The 21,567-nt window shown below is 41.7% G+C and overlaps 3 protein-coding genes across 3 annotated transcripts in view; 1 reads left to right on the forward strand and 2 right to left on the reverse strand.

The window, feature by feature from the left end:
• Positions 1–878: 878 nt before the first annotated feature.
• LOC134193542 (uncharacterized) lies at positions 879–1,984 on the forward strand. The gene has a single exon (XM_062662369.1). It carries the CDS (start codon positions 965–967, stop codon positions 1,682–1,684), a length of 720 nt encoding a protein of 239 aa, XP_062518353.1. The 5' UTR covers positions 879–964; the 3' UTR covers positions 1,685–1,984.
• Positions 1,985–7,820: 5,836 nt separating this feature from the next.
• On the reverse strand, positions 7,821–13,068 carry LOC134192836 (uncharacterized). Its single transcript, XM_062661594.1, has 4 exons — positions 11,749–13,068; positions 10,827–11,688; positions 8,773–9,956; positions 7,821–8,711 (listed from the first exon to the last, which is right to left on the reverse strand). Exons 1-4 carry the CDS (start codon positions 12,874–12,876, stop codon positions 7,821–7,823), a joined length of 4,065 nt encoding a protein of 1,354 aa, XP_062517578.1. The 5' UTR covers positions 12,877–13,068.
• A 183-nt stretch (positions 13,069–13,251) lies between these two features.
• Positions 13,252–21,567, reverse strand: part of LOC134193541 (signal recognition particle subunit SRP72-like) — a 10,220-nt gene continuing 1,904 nt past the window's right edge. The window contains exons 4-20 of the mRNA XM_062662368.1: positions 19,710–19,775; positions 19,255–19,453; positions 19,060–19,135; positions 18,910–18,990; positions 18,781–18,838; positions 18,540–18,671; positions 17,913–18,032; positions 15,210–15,282; positions 14,774–14,838; positions 14,578–14,673; positions 14,380–14,492; positions 14,235–14,312; positions 14,025–14,162; positions 13,917–13,969; positions 13,744–13,857; positions 13,651–13,681; positions 13,252–13,591 (exon numbers count right to left, since the gene is read on the reverse strand). Coding sequence (XP_062518352.1) covers positions 13,393–13,591; positions 13,651–13,681; positions 13,744–13,857; positions 13,917–13,969; positions 14,025–14,162; positions 14,235–14,312; positions 14,380–14,492; positions 14,578–14,673; positions 14,774–14,838; positions 15,210–15,282; positions 17,913–18,032; positions 18,540–18,671; positions 18,781–18,838; positions 18,910–18,990; positions 19,060–19,135; positions 19,255–19,453; positions 19,710–19,775 — 1,692 coding nt within the window. The 3' untranslated portion in view covers positions 13,252–13,392. The remainder of the gene's footprint in view (positions 13,592–13,650; positions 13,682–13,743; positions 13,858–13,916; positions 13,970–14,024; positions 14,163–14,234; positions 14,313–14,379; positions 14,493–14,577; positions 14,674–14,773; positions 14,839–15,209; positions 15,283–17,912; positions 18,033–18,539; positions 18,672–18,780; positions 18,839–18,909; positions 18,991–19,059; positions 19,136–19,254; positions 19,454–19,709; positions 19,776–21,567) is intronic.

The following is a 21,567-nucleotide window of genomic DNA, read 5'->3' on the forward strand; positions in this document are numbered from 1 at the left end:
CATTGACACAAATCGGACCTAAAAGGTCTCTAGCTAAGACCAAAAGTCAAATAGCTGAGTCACAATAAGCTAACACAGTTACTAATGGCACCAACTGATCGAGTCAGCACTATACCGGACTCTTCTCATCTCCTGCAGGAACAGTTACACTCTTGCATTGTACGTATATGCTGTATCACAATTGAGAATCGAGTCGTCCAGTAATTTTTGAACTCATCTTGTCTGCACTCGGTTCTCAGCAGGTTTGTCTGTCTAACTGTCTGCCTTTCTGTCTGTCTGTATGTCAAAGCATTTTATACATCAAAATTAATAATAATAATAAATGCTAATGCATGTGATAAAATGTAAAAAATTTATGTGCACTGTCTGTTTGTCTGTTGTTTGTTAACTGTATTATGCCTGCCTGTAAATACATATATTTTCATAAATCAACTACAGCACCATGCATAGCAATAGCGGTCATGGATTTAGTGTATGAGCAACCAAGGTAATGACTGGGCAACTAAAATTTTTACGTATGGTTGCCTGGGGACAACTTAGACATGAGACGATTTGTAGAACAGGGTATGATTCTGAAAGACCAGCTCACTGACGTTACAGTGCATACATTCAATCCACCACATATTCTCATTACCTCCTGACAATGAAATTACTGTGGTGGATAAGCAAATTATGTTACGTGTGTTTGGAACAATCCGTATGTCTCAAGAATATAACCGCAGCAGCCGCGGGCGGGCCGGGCCGCACTTTGCACTACAAGGTATGACGATATATTTTAAATATTGACTAATTAAAATTAAGAGTAATTCAAAAGTTAAATTAAAAACGAAAACACCAAAATTGAGCGCGTCCTTCTAATAGGACACCCGAGGCACAAGACAAGGTCATACAACTGAGTCGCCTTCCTGTCATAGACTTGTCATCGCCTGATCGCTCTGCAAATGCTCGAGCGATCACTAAAGCAATGGAAACAGTTGGATTCATTCTTTTGGACAACGTAACAGGTTTCAACGAGTCCGCACTGCAAGAAGTCACCGAGTGGCTGTTCAACATGCCGCAAGAACGCAAGCTCCGACTCGCAAGAAAGAAATGGAACAAAGACTCTAGAAACAACTACAGAGGCTACTTCCCTGTCGACGTTACAGCAGTGTCTCACAAGGAAGGCTACGAATTTGGACCAGAAATGGCATCACGTGATCCTTACATACAAACGGCCTATCCCTTTTGTGAACCTAATGTGTGGCCAGAGCAAGAAGACGGAGAAGATGAAAAAGTTTTCATTAAATTTAGCGAGACAGTGAAAGGTCATTATGTCAGTTTGTTTAATGCAGCCATCGAGTTTACTCGTCTCTTAGCTTTGGGTCTTGGGCTAAGTGAGAACTACTTTGATCAACTATACATCCCAAAGACTCTTTCTACTTTTCGTCTCCTCCATTATCCTCTACGTCAGGATGCTATACCAGCCACTGCTGTTTGTGATGATGGCACTGTTCTCTGCTGTGATGCTCACGTCGATTCTGGCATGTTCACTCTTCTGACAACATTCAATAATCCTGGCTTGCAGATTCGAATGAAGAATGGCACGTGGATGCCTGTGGAATCTCATACGGGTACTCTGATTGCAAACATGGGCAAGATGATGGCAGAAATGTCGGGAGATCGAATCAAAGCAGTCGAACATTGAGTTGCTGTAACTGAGCCAAGAGAGAGATTTTCATGTGCTTTCTTTCTGGAGCCTGGTTACAATGCACACGTTCCACTCTCACTTCCAATCGGTTATAAGGACGAAACAGCGAGTCAACAAACAGTGCCATTCTTTGAATATGGTCCATATCTTGCTGAGAGGATTAAGAATTTTGTAGAATATGCAGATGACTGATTGACTGTAGCTCATGTGCCTGGGATATTATTTTTATATTCGTATTGACTAGGGCAGAAAAAGTCAATGCAATATTTTATCACAATGTCTAGGAGACTCATACACTTGCTGAAAACTACAGTGACTACAAGCCTTAATTAAGTGTCCTGTTACTGTAATGTAGTTATGTTTAGAGACTGAGTGGGTAGGGTAGTTTAGGGAGTCTGGGCAGATTGGGGTACTTTGCATAGAAGAAGAAGAATATATATATATATATATATATATATATATATATATATATATATATATATATATGGAGAAGCTAGTAGAACTGCTTCTGCTGCTTTCCCTAGTAGCTGTCACTCTACTCGATGTCTGCCTGTGCATCTCATTGGAAAGAACGTTGTTTCGATACGGGATTCCAATTCTGTTCCTGAAGAAGATTCTGCTGCTGCCATGATGACTCACTTGCTTGGACATCCGCTTTCCTTCACTGCTTCTTCACAACACGCTCTCCAGAACGGTCTTGATTTTTCTCTTCTGTCTACTGTTAAAACTGGCAGCAGCCTCAGGGATCAAGCTCGCCTTAGTACTTTGTCTGCTCCCCATTCTGGTTCGTGGTTACGGGCATTTCCAAACCCCAAAGTTGGCTTGTCTATGACCAGAGAGGAGTTTACAACAGCATCTAAAATCTGGTTAAGTTTGCCCTTCTTTTCATCACAAAGCTGTAATCTCTGATGTATCTGTGGTCATGTCTTAGACAAATATCTCGACCATTTATTAGGCTTTGGAAGACGATCATTGCGCACCAAAAGGCACAACGCCTTACGAGACTTGCTATTTCAATATCTAATTTCTGATAACAGTGATTGCAAAGTAGAGCAGGGCTGCAGTTCGAATAATTACAAGAAACCAGGTGACCTATTTCATTCTGACTTCTTGGATGGCCGTTCAGCTTTCTTTGACATTACAGTCCGTAACTCGTTACTTCCCCGGTTCATTGCTATTGCCGCCACTCACCCTGGACAAGCAGCAGATGCAGGGGAAAGAGAGAAGGATCTCAAACATGATGATGATGTTTCGCAGGCTGGATCACATTCTTTTCTACTGGCTGTGGAAACTCTTGGATTGTGGTCTCCTCGAAACTTGAAAGTTATTGCCAAGAGAGCTGCTTACCACCGCAACATTACCAGTCAGTCTGTGTGCCAGCTACACGAACAGTTATCTGTGTGTCTGAGGAAATTTAACGCTCGTTTATTTTTAGATCGTTTATGTTTAGATTGTGATGACTTAACTGGCTTGTCTTTTATTTGGTGGTCTAGACATCTATGTATAGTTGTACTTGAAGAAATAATATATGATTATACATTTATATATATATATATATATATATATATATATATATATATATATATATATATATATATGCAGAGTATGCAATGTGCCTCATTGTGTGTCATTTTGGATATACTTCAACTATGTCACGTGTATGACGGTTCTTGCAATAAGTAATACTCAAATTCTTGTCTAGATCTCCACCAATTATTTCTTTGGTTACTGTTAGACTTGAACAACTAAACACCATGAATCAATTGATAAGAAATAATGTCATAGTCACAACGTTTTATATCTACAATTCATGTCCAGTGTAGATATTAGTTGAGCTTCCAAGCATATTTTTGAAAACTACATTTCATCTCAAGTATTTATAATAAGTGTAATCAAGTCAGCTACTATAGCTAGTACAAGTACAAAATGTCAAAAGCTCCGTATTTAAATAATGTATCATTAGGAGGTAGTAAATATGGATTTCTGTTTTCATTACATCTTGTATATCAACTTCTAACCTAAACCTACCGATATCTTCTTGTTTACTAGACCTGTGTCTAGTACTTGATGCTTAAAGTCAGGCTGATGTAAAATATGAACCTTAAGGTACATTCTCAAACATTGACAGTTCCAACAAGTGTAAACTAACTCACAAGAATAAAGTACCATGTATGTAAACTAACACTCCACAAACAATGGATTTAAAATTACCTTATGATTAGAGTGCTAGATGGCTTTTACAAGCACAAGGGGGTTTTGCCAGCTAGAGGCGAAGTCAAGGGCTATAATCCCATTCCAAGTGCTGGTTAAAGCCTTAGTGCATGCAAATCCTACACTAAGCATTCTATGTCAAGGTCACGTGACATGTATGTAAGGTGGTGATATTAACTGGAAGTAACTTATTGCACAGTTGCTGAGCGATACGTCTTATACCACATCCAAATATGCGTTGTGATTGGTCACATGTCACGTGACCATGGTATAATATTAGTCATATACCTATAGCACTTTAGTCTCGCGTAGCCAGACCATCTCCGCCTACATCCTTCCGGCGAGAGATAGTCTGGCGAAATGCATAGACAATTCTTGTTCTGCGCTCTACACGAATCATGGAGGATGAAGACCTCTAGATAGCAGGAGGTCGTACGTAGGTGTCACGCAATCGCATTCCGCTCATTTCGCTTGTGTTGATTACTGTCATGTCTGTGAACATACACTAATTTACGGTGGCCGGTTCGTGCCACCTGCGCTGCCAAATGAAACGTCATCACAAACGTCACACACATCACGGGAACGTCATCAAACGCTGGTGCTACTGTGCGAGGCTAGCGGCGCTATTTCTTATCGTTGGTACAGGTCAATGAACACGTTACAACCGCGATTTTGACATAAAAGAAGTTCTGTCTCTTTGCGCACCTTTCGAGCAGCAACCTGCACTGATTTATTCAAAGGGGCGCCAGTTTTCGACGTCGTCTGCGCAACGTTGTTTTCTAGGCACAAATCGACTTCAAATAAATTGGATGACAGGTAAGGTGATTTATAATTACTATGCTTTGTGGTTAAACATGACTTTTTAATTTTCTTGAAATTTGGTGCATTGATCTACACACATTACCTGTCAATATTTACACTATTGCATGCACTGCACACATCAAATTGTGTACTATATTTTGCAAATTTATTTTCTGTGTACAAGTAAATATTATGCAATAAATAATATAATTACAAAAGTGCAAAGTACTTGGGTATTTAATTAATTTATTCTATTTCACAACTACTACTAGCTACTGCTATGTTAAATATATTAACAGATAACACTAGACAATTAAGATGACAGCATATAATATGTACGCAGTATTCATTAATTAAGCATAATCTAGTTGGTATAAACAAATACATGAAATAATCTCTACACATTTCAATATTCATTACAAATTCTAGAGATTTAATTGCAAACAACATAATAATTACTATACGTACTCAAGATGCATACAATTAGTATAGATGGATGATGACGACATATTCATAACTCTGCTTAACTAATATTGAGGCAATCCAGATTTAGAGCTACAATTGGTTTAATTTTGAATTAAGTTAATTATGTTAACGGCTCTCAGTTGGTGGTATCAGTACTGTGTTGTTGACACGTATGGTACAGGTATACATCTTATATGCATGATGATTGATATATACAGTCAATATTCAATGATATATGCAGTCAATATTGTGATTGACATATACAGTCAATATTGATTGATTGATACAGTCAATATTGATCAATAAATATTGACTGCATATATCAATCAATATTGACTGTGTATATCAATCAATATGGACTGCGTACAGTCAATATTGATTGATATATACAGTCAATATTGATTGATATATACGGTATGTATATTCTTGTTTGTTACAAGCTGTAGAGAGTCTAGAGGATGGATGAAGCAGGACCTGCAGTGGTTGATTCTCCTGCCTTACATCAAGATCTGTCAGAAGAGGAAGCACTGGCGGCTTATTTTCAGCTGGGCTATACTAATGCTCAGATTTGTTCTGTCTTGGAACATTGCCATGGTCTGATCTTGACACTAGATCAAGTAAAGAAATGTCTAGTCAAACTTGGACTACGAAGGCGACAACCTGGTGCTGAAGTCCCTCTTGCAGATGTTGAAGCAGCTATTCAAGTAATTTGTTAATTAAATGGAGACTAAATACATTTGACGTACTAAAGTCCAATTGTGAATTTCGGAACCTGGAAAATTAAATAGTGCAGAGTACAGTACACTTTTATCAGGGACACTAAAGGAGAGGTCTTGTGCTATCCCTGTTAGTAGTCATGTGCTATTAAATGACTTTATTTAATAATGCTTTTCCCATGGTGTCTGCATATTGTAATTGGACTTTAAGTTTTGTGAGAAAACGAGTCTTGTATCATTGCAACGGTATATCCTCCTGTCTACCTGTTTGTTTGTCTATTTGTTGCTCTTTTGCAAAATGGCAAACAGTAACTGTATTTAAACAATGATCAATTTAACCAATTGATCATTGATTTGAAATGGCCAATGTCATCGGCCATTGGCTGACAAAAAATGGCAATTGGCCGGTATCAGACCATAGCCTGACATTTTGCCGACCAAACAGGAGCCAACACACGTATTAGTAAGGCATGTACATGCATGTTGTTGCAATTGTTTATATAGGAACATCTGTTTATGTGGCAACAGATATGCGTGTGTCATCATATTCTGTGATCGTTTTCTCACAAACCTTATTAAAGTTGACTCTAGATAGTTGCGTGGAGTCTTTCCAAATTGACTAGGTGTCAACTTCTCAGTGCAGGCTAGACGTTGAGCTCGTTGACTATAGATGCCTAAGCGTGCCTCCATGCCACAGGCTTCCCTTGTCACGGCAAGGAATATCTCATGCTTGGGCGTGACGGTTGACTAAAGCCAGGTGCAAGTGCTTACCGATTTGTAGGTCGGTCACGTGGCTTTCTCGTCCTTCTCTTAATTGCATTACATTGCATGCGTGCCAGAGGCGTGGCTGGGCGTGGCTAAGCTAGACACAACTTTCGTCTTTCAATAGAAATGAATATTGAAGTCACTGGTGACCGTCTGCGCGGTGTCATTATGCCTTTTATGAGATATGGCTCCTGTTAGCAACTGCGGGTAACTTTCTATTTACATTTAGTACAGAGAAAGAATATTGCATCAGAGGCTATATTTTAATATTCGTAATTTACGAAAATTGGACGGATGGAAAGATTGAATCTATTTGCATAGTAAATGAATATTGAAATGACAGTTGATCTTCAATCAATTTCTATTTTCAATGTAATGGAATATTGTAAGAGCAAGCAACGCCAGTCAATGTTTAATTTGACATTCAATTTTCAATTTGTCTCAAAAATTCAATTTTAACACGAATTCAAAATTTAACATTTAATTTTTAAATTAAATTGAATATTGAATTTAACATTAAAAATTGAACTAACGTGCTTGCAATTTCAATATTCCATTGCATTGAAAATGAAAATTGGTTAAAAATTAAGTATGTTTTCAATATTTATTTTAATCCGCAAATAACTATAGTCCGTCAATCAGTCAATTTTTAATTTTTAATAGAACTGAATATTGAAATTGCAAGCAACTTCTAAGCTATTTTCAATTTCTAATTCAATATTCAATTGTTGCTGGGAATTGAAAATGGAATGGACGAAATGGTAACGCACTGGTAACTAACCAGTAATTAGCACACGCAAGACAAGCGGAATGTGATTGAGAAGCACCTATTCAGACATCCTGCTCTATCTCTAGAGAGGTCTTTATCTCCCAGGATTCTTGGGGAGCGCGGAACAAGAATGGATTAGGCATTTCCCTAGACTATCTCTCGCCAGAAGAATGCAGGCGGAGATGGTCTGGCTACGCGAGACTACTTACAATCTGACCAGACTGTCTACTAGATGACATCAGTTTATTCCAATGTCAATTGAAGTAACAGTTTTTCGGGTTTCAAAGTATAAGCGGGATAATAACCAGATATTGTACATAAATGTTATATTTTCATTATATATAAATAAATACCAATTCAAACGTTTCAAAATACTAGACTACAAATATCTGTCTAAAATTGAATGTTAACCTACACTATCAGTTTCAATCAGATCACGGAGGTTCATAACTTCTGCTGTGTTTACTTTCTCATTGGCACATCCACCAACAACAACAACCATTCCCTGTTCAAGTTCGAAGATTGTTGAACCTTCTCTTGGTACACCTATGGATGGCAATGGCAGCCACTGTTGCAGAACAACATCATATACTTCCACATCATTTGACAGTTTGTGTTTGTTTTTGCGACCACCAACTGCCAAAGGCATTTTTCCTACTTGTCCTAGACTGGGATTGTTATTGCCAGTTGGCGGGAGCTTCTGCCACTCTCGACTGTGCAAATTCATGATATCAAACTGATTGCTGGCACGACCATTGTGAAGTCTTCCTCCAGCTACACACAGAGAACCATCCACAATAGTACAAGAACAAGAGTAGCGAGCAGTTGGCATGTCAGGCATAGACTCACAAACACAAGATGCAATATCGTATCTCCACACACATGAGATTGTTTGTTTCCTTCGATCGATACCACCGACCAAAAAGACTTGACCCTCGTGACACACAACAGACACTTCGCTTACCTCGTTTTTAGTGTCAATTTGCTTCGTGCTTGACCACAAGTTGTCATTTGGATTATATTCGGTGACTCGATATTTCCATGTCGTTGTATTCCACATCACAGCAAAAAGTCTATCTTCAAATGCAATGCAGCTGTGACACTCCAGTTGGTTGGCTGTGTATTTCACAACACGGTTCACACTCCAACTGGTAATGTCGATGAACTGAAAATTTATCAATCCAGAATTACAAGAGCAGGTGACAAGTTCCTTTTGAAATGTTGCAACTGGAAGGTTCTTGCCTAGGATTGACAGCCTAGGTGCCACATGCCAAACACTAACCTGCTTCTTCAATTTCTATACATCACAAGGTATTGTTATATTTTGTAATACATAGAAATATATTTTAAATGTTTACCTCAGCACATTTCTGAATAGTATGTTTTGCTGACAACATTTGAAAGTGGCAAGACAAAATTTTAAGAGAAAGCCTTCGAGACGTCATCACAATTTGCCTCCCTTTACACTCTTCCTGCTTATTCAGCCTCTGCTCCAGAGCCTCAATTTTATGCAAAATTTCAAATCGACGAAGGTGGGAGACAATAGGAGTAGCGCAAGAGACAGACGACGTACCACCCACGTCTCCACCAGACGACGACTTACGCAAGATTTCAGTGTCAATAGCATCAGTTCGCTGCTGCGACTGATGACGATTCATCAAACGGAAACTGTCCAAAATCCTGGCGGCGGTCGGTCGTTGCGGTGGCTCTTTCAGGCACTGCAAGAAAATTGATCTAAGTGGATAGTCGTGCGGAAGCAGAAAAGTGTCGTCCCGTCGCCGTTCAAGCTCGTTAACGACGACAAATTGGCCAGGGCATCCTCGCTTGGGTGCGAGCAGAGGCGATGGTGACGGGGTCCGACCGGAAATGGTCTCAATAGCGAGAACACCGTAAGAAAACATATCAAAACTTGCATGACTATTGTTGTCTCTTCCTCCCCCTACGCTTTCAGGTGGCATGTAGTGTCTCGCCGAATGCTGGATGGTCCGTCCTTCTGACAGATAAATGTCGACGGCTCCGCCACTGCCGACGTCAGCGATCTTAACCTGCGGACAGTCGCGCGATAGCATGACGGCTCGGCTGGAGAGATAACGGTGAATGATGGGCAACGGCAGTTCGTGTAGATAGCGGAGACCGCAGGCAACACTCCGTGCAATGAAGAGGCGCGCCATCGACGGGAGGGTCGGACCGTTACGGAGGCGGTGATCGAGACTCTCGTACATAAGCTCCATGATGACGATAGGATGACCGTCGAACTCGGCAATGCCAAAGTACTGCAGGAGATTCGGATGAGACAACCACCTATTGGCGGTCAGATCCCTAACGAGGGTCTGATCGAAGCTCCGAGAGAGTGACTGAGACAGCCGTTTATCGTAGTCACCCACCCTGATGGCAACAGCAGAACCCTTCCATCGACCGTGATATACCTTGCCATACGTTCCCTGCCCAATCACCTCGAGGACTTCAATTGGATCTTTGATAGTAAAATCGACCATACTCGTCGCGATCTCGACGCAGACTGGCAGACGCCGACGATTCGCAGCTGCAAATCATCCGGAGAAGCCGAGAACTCGTGCAAGGCACCTGCAAAGTGAGCGTATTGTCACGACACGTCACGTAATCGAATCCATTCAGAGAGCTCCGCCCGACCCTTTGACATTCGTGTGAAAATCTGTGCAGATTGAAGATTAAGATAAAGACTGCGGGTCTGTCAAACAGCACCCGCTCCACTCCCACACTCAAATGAGGCAGGAACCATCGTGCGCTGCGCTAAGTAGGCATGAACACAAAACTCGTCACGCTTGTCGATCACTTGGCAGCACGAGCACTCAATAGTAAACAGTAGCCAATGCCATTCATTGGACATACGCGACATTGTAATCAAGTCACGACTCTTGTACATGATCGCAAAACGATCATGCAATTTTTGCGATCATGTAATTAAATCCGTCGAAATGACGCGTACTAAGACCGTAAATTCCAGCAACGAACCATTAGAGCTTAAAATTAAAGTGAAAAACCCTATACACAATCATCTTTCTGTACAGATTTAACACAAACGGGGACGAGCTTTACACCTAAAAGTAGATAACGGACTACCTGACGTTCCTTGCTGCTATGGCAACTTTGCTGCTATAGTAACACAGCAACCGCTCTTTGCTGAGTAACAGTAACTGCTTGTTGCTATAGTAACACATCAGGTATCGCTTAACCAAATCTGTTCATAAAAATGTAGTTTGTCGTGCGGACATGAAGCTAACAAGAAACAAGTATACCAGTACCCTTCACAGCTATGATTCGCCACATTTTTATATAATCAAATATAAAACCTACACTATTCATACGGGCAATTCCTGCGGTTAACATTACTTATCATAGTCATTCGCGACCGTCTAAGTACGCAAGACTCTACAGTCTAGTATCTCAATTGCACTATGATCGCCCTTCTTCGACGCCCCACCGGCCACAATCATCACATCAACGTCGCTTGTACACAAACTCGGCTGCCATCTCGCCGTCGGTAACGGAGGAAGCGGTAGCCACGCTCCCACGTGATAATCATACAGCTCCACGTGACTGCTAACCGTCTTCTTCTTCCTTTTGTCGCTACGACCACCGGCAGCAATCGGCAACCCCTGAATCGTCCCCAGACTACAAGCATAATTCGTCGTGCTCGAAAACGTGTGCCACTGACGAGACTCTAACGACATGACGCAGAAATCGTTGCATGCGGTACCGTCAGGCAGGACGCCGCCGCCGACGCACAGCTGCTCGTCCGTCACGACGCACGAGACTGCGGAGCGACGTGTCGGCATGCTCGGCAGTACGTCCCACTGGCCCTCGTTGAAGTCGTACACCCACGAGTTGTTGATCGCGTCGTTGTTTCGCGTGGTGCCGCCAAGGATGAACAGCTTGTCGTGTGTCGACGCTATCGTCGCGTTGCTCACTTCTAGCTCGTCGGGCATGTCGGCGACGGGCGACCACGTGTTCTGGTCCGTCGTGTATTCCTCGACTCTGTAGCGCCATGTGAGTTTGTTCCACATGACGGCGAAGAGATGGTCGCAGTGGGTGATCAGCGCCTGGAAATTCATGTGCGTGTTCCAGTACTTGGCGGTTTTCGTCACGCCCCACGTTTTAAGATCGATGAAATGGAGCGACTCCGACTGGCTCTCGGCGACGACGAGGTGATCGTTGAAGATGGTCATCGGGGGTGCTTTTTGCGGGGCCGGCAGCCCCGGAACAGATTTCCACACGTTAAATTCTTGCTTATTCTCCTGATAAAAATGCTGCCTCACTATTCGCGTTACATATTATTGCCAAAAAGGAAGAAATACCTTTTGAAGGAATACGACCGGTTTGCATATCCCCGCCATCTGGCTCCGGTAAGACAAGTTTCTCAGCGTTCCCTGAAGAGAGACCCGCATGACGGCCGCCGCCGACGCGTTCCTCTCGCGCTCCACCTCCAACTCGAGCTGCTCCATCTTCCGAGTCGTGTCGACTTCAAAAACCTTCGACTGGCGCCGATTTTGCAATGCCGTAACGTCGACACCCATTATGCCACCATACTCTCTTACCAGGATGTATGCGTCCTCGCTCGATGGGCGAGCATGCTTGAGATCATACTTACCAGGCAGATTGAACGTCTTTAGTACTTGGCTGGCAGTCGGCCTCCTGGTTGCCTCATCGAGACATTGACAAATTACGGCTCGCAATGGATGAGCCCGTGGAAGATGGTCGAGATCCTCCCGACGCCTCTCGACCTCGGGAAGAGTCCGGAACTGACCGGGGTGGCCGCGGACGGCAACAAGAAGAGGCAACGGGGAGGGAGACCGTCCGGTAAGCGTCTCGATCGCGATGACTCCAAACGAGAAGATGTCGAGACTCGGTCGCGTCGCACCACCGCATCTCACCTCAGGAGGTGTGTACAACTCCGTTCCGGGCGTGACCGTTCCTGTCATCGACTGCAAGTCTTCGAGTGCTTTAGCGACTCCCAAATCGGCAATCTTCACATGCGACGCGTCACGTGACAGAAGAATGTTCTTGCTCGACAAATCCCGATGGACAACCGGATCAGGCAATTCGTGCATGTACCGTAATCCACAAACGATTGATCGCAGAACGTACAGGCGAGCAACGTGTGTGAGAGGCGCGCCGTCGCGCAGGCGATGATCCAGACTCTGATGCATCAGCTCCATCACCATCTTGGGATGGTCGCTATCAGGGCTGCAAACACCATAAAACTGAAGAACATTCGGATGACGAAGCGATTTCAGTGTCTTCCATTCCTCGACGAAATTCTGCAAAAATCTCGTGAAAACGTCGGCAACTAGTTGACCGTCACCGTTGATCATTTTGACAGCAACAGGCGTCCCTTTCCAGTCGCCAACACACACCCTGCCGTAGCTTCCTCTCCCCAACTCATTGTGCAGAATGATCTCGTCGCGGATTTCGAAGTCGACCATGTTGAGAAGAAACAGCCGCCCGCACACGAATAAAGCGAGATTGAAGTGACGCTGTGCGACGGGAAGAAAGTCGAACGAATGAGATGAACGGTCACGGTACCGTCACCTGATTAGAGACAGACGCTAACAGGTGATCTTTGTCACCTCGAAGTGTCAGGCATGGCAGGTCAGGCTATTTGCATGTGGTGTGAAGAGGCTAGAACAGTCAAGTAGTAGAATGCTACATATGATGTTGACAATATATACAGCCAAACCGTTGCTTTCCTGGCGTGGTAGCTGACGCACTTAAACATTTTCTATAGACAGACCCACCCTATGCTCGGATACCAAAGATTGGAGGACCCCACTTACTTAGTTAACAATTGACAGCAAGTAGATGTATCAGACAAAACCTGTTTCAGTAGCTAGTTAACCTTTTGCTTGTTTAAAACTTCAAGAAAAACTCAACATATTGAGATACAGTTTTCGCCTACTGTCTCACAAAACGTAACACCTGTACAAACACGAGAGTGCTCGTCACCATCCCTTTCCTTTCTTCTTCTTTGCCTGCTTCTTTTTCGCTTGTTGTGCAGCCTTTCCAGCGGGTTGCTGTGCCTGATGTTGCTGCGGTGTTCGAGAAGAGACGGCGGCTGCTGTTGCTGTACCAGATGCAGAGGCAGCTGGAGCTCGAGGGGAGGCTTCAGATTTTGCAGTCGAATCGGCTGATGTCCGAGGGCTACACCGAGTAAGACAAGGGAAATGAAACTAATCCACAGATGCAAATCAAGAACCAACCTTTCAGGTGCTGCTCCTTGTGTTCCCTTTCCTACCCAATACACACATTTCAATACCTGAAATTTTGTTTTATAAGCCAGAATTCTAACGCACCTACTGTACCCGTTGTTTTCTTGTGCTTCTTTCTCGCATAAGACCGTTCTCTGACGGGCAACCATCGCTCTGGATCTGGATCTACATCCGGGTTATAGTTCTTGGGCAATTTGCCTACAAACAAGATGAAACCATTGAAGGAAATCATTGCTAGTTTAGTAGATTAAACAGACCCTTCTTCTTCTTCCTCTTCTTTTTCTCCTTCAATTTAGGAACAGGTAAGCCACTGCACAAACAACTGTAACCAGTTACCTAGATAGCGATTTCTATTTAATCCTAACCTCTTGTCTGGTTGCGCTTTGCTTGCTGCAGCTACAGCAGCACGACGTGTTTGTCTAAACCCTGCTGGTGAGTCCTCTAAAGAGTCCACATCCACTAAAGATTTTTCAGCATCTAGAGCAGGCAATGACGAACTTAATCTATTCAACAACACAAGCAAAATAACACCTAATCATTAAAATTTCATTCAATATGTTGAGGATGGAGGATACTTTTCAGCCTGTTTAGCATCAAATTGTGAATAAGCTGAAATAAGTTGAGCCACTACATGAAGGTCATTTGGTTTTTCTCTGTAATTTAAAATTGATTAATTAAATAATTCAGGACATAACAGATATCTGTTGGCATATGTACTACTTTCGTAATTCTTCAAGCACAACAGCTGCTTCTTTAGCACCACTGTATCGCAACAGAAAAAGTGAATATCGTTGCAGGAGCTCTAGAAAATAACTAGACGACTTCTCTTCAGTCTAAAGATCCAAAGCCTAAAGCTGATTTTCACAACTTCTATGCACAGAATTTGGAAATGTAAAACAAGGTATAAACTATGCCTACTTTTCGTTCCCTCCAAAAGTTGACAGCTTCCTTGATAACTTCTTTTGCCTTGTCAATTCGGTTGACAACCTGATATAAGGCAACTAGAGTCGACACCTAAGAAATTCGACAGTTTGTCAGACATGTACGTCAACAGGGTGTCCGCAGGTAGATAACATAATCTATAATCTTTTCCAAAATAATTTCCAAAACTTACCATTCCAAGAGAATGCTGCAATGAAGTGAGCGATCGCAGTACAAAGCAAGCTTCCTCCACAAGACCTAGCATAAACAACAAATACAATAAAACTATGTTATCCCCATTTTCAATTATAAATTAAAAACAGCTCAAGGCTCCAAGCCTAAACATTCTTAACAGCAAGCATGCATGAAAAAACACTGCTAGGCTAGCACCACAACAACAGCCAAGACAACAGTATTAGATATGATTAGTACCATCCAACACCTCGGCAACTTTCTCTAAGAAAGAACACACTGACTGCTGACTGCTCAACCTATATGTCTGCTACACTCACATTACACAAACAGCTTCTTCAGTGTTGACTTTGAAAGCAAGTACGTTCATGTATGATTGAATATTAACAAAAACAAACAAACATGCACCACAAGAATACAACTGACTGCACACTAACCTTGCGCCAGCTGTATTTGAGCCAAAGTCAGTTGAGCCTTCATAGCACTGTCTGGATGTTGCCTCACATACTCCTATCAACAGACAATAACATAACTTTCTCAATCAGTCACATTTCATCTACGATTAATGTTTCAAAAGTTGCTCCAAATTGTAACACATGCACCAATTCATACACACCTCGACACCCGTCAACCATTTGTTGCAAACAACTTGGTACAAAACATCAGTACACTTAGGCAGTCTCAGCCAGGCCATCCAACTTTGTACACATACATTTGGTAACCAGTTTCCCCAATATGACAATCACATTTTCAATTTACAAGCATCCAATAGGGTGGCCATCTTACATTTAACAACTACCTGGACTATACAAGGTTCTCGCTACAGCATGACAGCGAGGCACTGTACCACACTCCAGTAGGAGTGCGCCATGCTCAGAAACGGTAGATAGAAGTCTAAAGTCTTAATAAGGAATGTTTGAGAATTCCATACTACTGAAACACAATACTAAAGGCAACAATAGTCACAAATCTAGGCTCTTGCAAATAACACAAGATGATAGCCTCGTTCCAGACGTGTACGCACAAGTGTTGATTGCAGTCCCAAATGAGCTGCCTCTGATTCTTGTCCAGGATCCTCTTCTAGTAACCAGGAAAGCACACCTCCTGTCCAGGAAGTGTACACCTAGAATCTACTCTAGACTAGTCATAGCTTCATGAAAGCAACAACAGTGGTCCACGTCAATCAACGCCTGACTAGATAGACTTTCTACTTGTGATACTCAATCGACGAACATCTCTAAGAAGGGCTTACTGGCGATCGAACTTGATTTCCTTGCCAGAGCACTTGAACGTATGTTACACGCAATAGCTACAACACGAAGCCTACTTCACTTGAGATCGGCTCCAGTATGCATGCCTGACTGTAAAGAAAGAGAACTGCATGCGTCGTGGACCTGCCAATCCCGCAATGCTCCTACTGTTGTTATGACCAACAGCACTACACAGTAGGTATCAATCCTGGTACCAAACGAAAATGACACGCCCACGTGATCACACCTGCGCGAGACTGGTATGAGGCTATGTAAGTATAGTACATACACACGTCGTACATACATTCATTTGTACATACATACTCATGTTTAAGTATCATCATGATACATACACGCATGCATGCACAGAGACAGGTAAGCAAGAATACAGAGTCAGTATTATCTCGCGTTGTCGGCCAAGTCCCGTCTACATCTGGGAAATACAGTACTGTAACTAAAATTTGAGTAGGCTAACTTGAGGCCTGGCTGTATTTATATTCTAGTTAATTGTGATCAGATGCTTTGTTTTCACAGCACTGCCACTGTTCAGTCACAGTCGTGACATCACTATCAGTAGCCTCATCCCAACTCACGTGAGCCTGTTAAGTGTTTGGTTCTCGTATGACACTTTCAGCCTCCAGTGAGTCTGGACTCACTGCGGCAACTACATCATAGCCTTGGCACCCCAGGTGACTAAATACTATCTGTGTCACAAACTCAATTAGCTTATAGCTATCTAATGTGTGATCCAGCAGATTGTATATCACACCCAAGCCTCCAAACAGTGCATGGTGACTTTCCACGGGGAGTGATTCACCAAGTTCACGCTCTCCAAATCTCAAGACAAATGATTTACAGCGATACGGACTTCGCATGTAGTTCAATCGTTGTTTGTGCGGACGAAGATGCCTATAGTATGGACCTAAAGACTTCAAGTTTACCCTCCCAAAACTCATCATAATTGAAAACACGAAGAGAGGACTGCAATTCCACGTCAATCAAAAATGTGTCTCTCGTGCCATTGCCGGCCCTACTGACCTTTAACAATAGAGTCTGCACACTAGCAAGGGCCATACAGATAGCGGATGTGCGACGAAACAATGAGTGAACTACACTCAAAGTCCGGATCACTGTAACTAGACTTGGCAGGCCCGGCAGTCTACTCGAGTAGGAGTATAACGTCAGAATACACTCACATTTCCACATGCTGAAGTCGTCTTGAGAGTTGGAGAGTGTGAACTTGGTGAATCACTCACCGTGGAGAGTCACCATGTGCTGATTGGATGCTTGGCCGTGATACACAATCTGCCGGGTCACACCTTAGATAGATATGAGCTAATTGAGTTTGTGAATTAGTAGTTTTAGTAACGTAGGATGTCAAGGCCATGATGTAGAGTGACACTTAGCAAAGTAAGTGTGTGAAAGTAGGCGTGGTGAGTCCAAACTCTCGGGAGGCTGAAAGTGTCATACGGGAACCGGACACTGCCAAGGTCACGTGAGTCTGGGGACGAGGCTAACTATCTGCTTGAGTGGCTTCAAGCCTTAGTGCCAGATCTTTCCTTGCTTGATAACCAAGACAAGCTTCTGGTGCCACTCGTCAAATTAGTTACAGAACGTTACTGCAAACCGGTAAGAAGTAAGATCTACGTACTCACAGCTAAAAAACGAACAGTGATTCAAACCAACCAATGGCCTTGCAGTATACAAATCACTTATGGTATGGGCAATTTCAGATATCGTTGTTATTCTGCCTCGGGTGAGTGGCAGCTAATCTCGCTTTTAGTTGCCACTCCCTCGGGGTAATAACAACAATATCCTCGACGTGCCTATATGATAACTAGTAATTAACAACTAACTGAACTATAGATGAAAGACATCAATAATACAAACCTCCAATATTTGCATGGCATCTCGTATTCGCCTGTCTCTATAGGCCTGAGATGCACGCAGCAACACTGGCAATTCAGTAGACTGGTCAAGCTTCCATATAAGGCGATTCAATTGATCGACCTTGAGATAATCACAATACATTATAGTCAACACAGTTACCACAAGATGTAACAACAAATTAAGACAAATGTGATTACTAAATTTTTAATTAGGCAACTCAGTAATAATTAGTACCAACGCATTGTCTTATCTAAAAGGTTGACTTAAAATACAGCCATGGTATCGTTTGCATTCTTTATGACATACTACAACAAATGCTGCTCATTCACTAGCTGTCCTTTTTCCTTTTATGCCTGTACTTCTTGCAAAGAAAGAAAACTGTAGTCACAAAACTGTCAGCATGATGACACAAACTGAGCTATTCACAACATTCAAAAATATGCAGACTCTCAGTCTTCAATATCATGTCTTCATGTAAACAAATATACAAGCTCAGTTGCTGCAGCTTAACTAATTGGAACAAATTACCTATCACTAACATATAACAAGATCCAAACTCAAAACAAATCTGATATAATACATTATAGCATGCCCAGTGATGTTGCTAATCCACAATAATTACTGCACCTGATTTGTGTACAACAGCAGGAGGCAACGATTTAGCAGCATACATCTCTTCTGCAAATGTGTGAGCTTAGGCTGTAGATTATCGGAAGACAGAGCTTTTACTTTCTTGGTTGAATCAAATATGTCGTGATCCTAAGCACCACAAAAGGTTACTAAACTTGACATCTTTGGCAAATAAACATTACACAATGCAAAACAGCAATAGGCAAAAATGACAAACTAGAAAACAATATTTCCAAACCTTATTAATTGATATTGAATTATTTGATGCTACGGCTGCCACAGAAATGTCATCAGGCCTGACAAACCACACAAAAATGAGAGATATGGCAAACTTTGCATAGCATCATTGCATAACATATTGACTCACTTAGATTTGAGAACATGGGCATACAACTTTGTCGCAGCATCCAACTTTCCCTGAAGTTGGAGTGCATATCCTCTCTGAACTCTGAAAATAAATATGTATACATAAACAAATTTCAAAAACAAAAAGGCAACAAATTTCAGTAGTCTGTACCTTATCACAGCAAGCTCTTCTTCGATGTCTTCTTCAACAACATCGGGATCATCTTGTAAACTTTTGCGACAGAGATCTGCATCAGTAAACTAGAGGTTAGACAATCGTGCTGGTACTCATGCAAAAGGAGCCACACTGCATGTTAGCAAACATCCACACTACTGTCTAATGTAAACAGCCACATTATCCTCTCACCCTCTGCCTTTTGTAGCATCTCCTCTGCTGCTGTATGATGTTGTTGGTATAACAGCATGCAAGCACGATTATAGCATAACTCATAAGTGTCCGTAGACAGCTGAGAAGCAACATTCTCCTCCCAGTGATCGGGAGATACACTAAGTTGCCCAACTAATGCAGCTGACATATTTGCTCTACGTTCATCCCCATATTCATCCTACAACAACTCAAACACAATCAGCAAACCAAAGCACCAACATGCAATTGAAAAACAATGCGACTATAAACTGATACTGAAAAACACTTCACTCTGGCAGATAAATAAACTAAGAAGAAGTCAAATGCTTCTGTCATAACAAGAAGGCAAACAAACATACAAACATAAACAGAGGCAACCACTTCACTGACCAATATAGCCAACAAGTGTGATGTTATGGCAGGAATAAAATCTAAAGTGAAGTAAAAAAATTTACCTGTGAATGCCGAATCAAATCTTTGTAAAAGCCCAGACTGCTATCATAATTTTCTAGACGGTAAAGCTAGAATAAAAACACAAAAATATTAATCACTATCTTGTAGTACCCTTAAGAGCAACAGACAAATAGAAAACCAGAAGAGCAACACTACAGATACCTGGTAAGATCAATAGTAAGATAACAATACCATTGTCAAATTCATTACAAAATCATCAATATCCGCTGTTTTTGGGACTTCCGCAATGATCTCAGTATCGTTAGAAACCGTTTGGTGTGGCATTTCTGTTTATCAAATTATCTAAGCCCTTCCTATAAACAAAACGAATAGATAATACGTTTGCATATCAAAGACAAACGGGTGGAGCAATGGTTATTATCCAATTATCTTGTAAGACCAACAGATCAGCAACTGGAATCATTTATGATAATTGGTGTAACATGGTCCAACTGGACCAGCTCCTAGTGCTCTAATGAGCACACCTGGTGTGACCTATACTTCATTACTCACTTCCGAGTTCACACTTACAGGGAATAGACAGTGCACATACTCCAGTAATGTGTTCAGCATGACAGATTTCACTAGCCACAAATTTGTTATTCTGAAAAGTACACATGAACATGCAAATAGCAGACAATACTTTCACCAAACCAAACCAACCAAACTAACTAAACTGACACAACAAGACTTCCATTATAACTAACTTTTAATAATTCCATCAGAACAGCACAATTAAAGGAGAACTCTCACCAAATACTAAAACTTGCTGAAAGAAAGATACAAGGCCTGGTATCTTCCTGCAGGAAACCTACGGTCCAGACAGCCACAGAAGCAGAGAATCGGCAACGAGTTGTTCAGACGATTCCCCGTATGTACACAAAGTCTTACTCACTCGAAGCAACTATTTTAGGTTTAATTAACCATACCAAATGCTCCTAATGCACCCAAAATTCAGCGAGACATGATTTATGAACTAATCTAAGAAGGGCCTCCTTCTGAGGTTGTATTGCCACAGTCGATACTTGTGTGATAACTTTGGAGTCCCAGTTTGCTTTAGTCAATAAATCACAACTTGACACCATATGTCTCGCAATCCTTACCTTGAAATGTGCACAGATATTGGTCTTCCTTGCTAACCAACAATTAGAGGTACGCATATGCCACATACGGGTACTAAACACGCCTACGCAAGTAATTTCAATGCTTTACTTCTTTGTTACGGTAAACTTCTGCAGTAAACGGTTGCAAAGAGTTGTGTCATAAAGTGACAGCTTTCATCTGAGAGATAGTCGATTTTGGTGAGAGTTCTCCTTTAAACAATTCGTGCATAGGAACACACTGTGAGGTAACAAAATTTTACAGGAAATCTCAGGCTCTTGGAACAATTCCAACCATAATCTTAAGGGTTTTCCCAGAAAATAAAAATAGCTTGGGGCATCATGTAATTAATCAATTTGGAAACAGATGTTTGGTGTGACACTTGATAGAAAGTTGAGCTAAATAAATGGTAATATGCAATACTCAGAGTTGCTCAAATAACTACTTACTAAATTCGGATCATCTCTCTTGTTTACTGTGTCGTTTAAAATATTACCACAAGTTAACAAGTCCAAAAGATTTGTTAGATTTTCTTATCTAAACAAACATTGATTCAAATTCTATTCTGAATTTGTAGCTAATTAAATTCTAAATGTTTACCTTCAGCCATCCTTTTATGTTCATTTCTAAAAGCCACATGTTGATTGGCACGTGTTTATTAGGGCATTGTTTAGGCCTGTGCCAAAATAGATACATGCATGAGTTTTCAACATGCTAATTGATTAATAACCACTCCTGCAGCAGCAGTAATAACGTCTT

The sequence above is a fragment of the Corticium candelabrum genome, chromosome 17 (assembly GCF_963422355.1).
Source record: "Corticium candelabrum chromosome 17, ooCorCand1.1, whole genome shotgun sequence".
NCBI classification, from domain to species: domain Eukaryota; kingdom Metazoa; phylum Porifera; class Homoscleromorpha; order Homosclerophorida; family Plakinidae; genus Corticium; species Corticium candelabrum.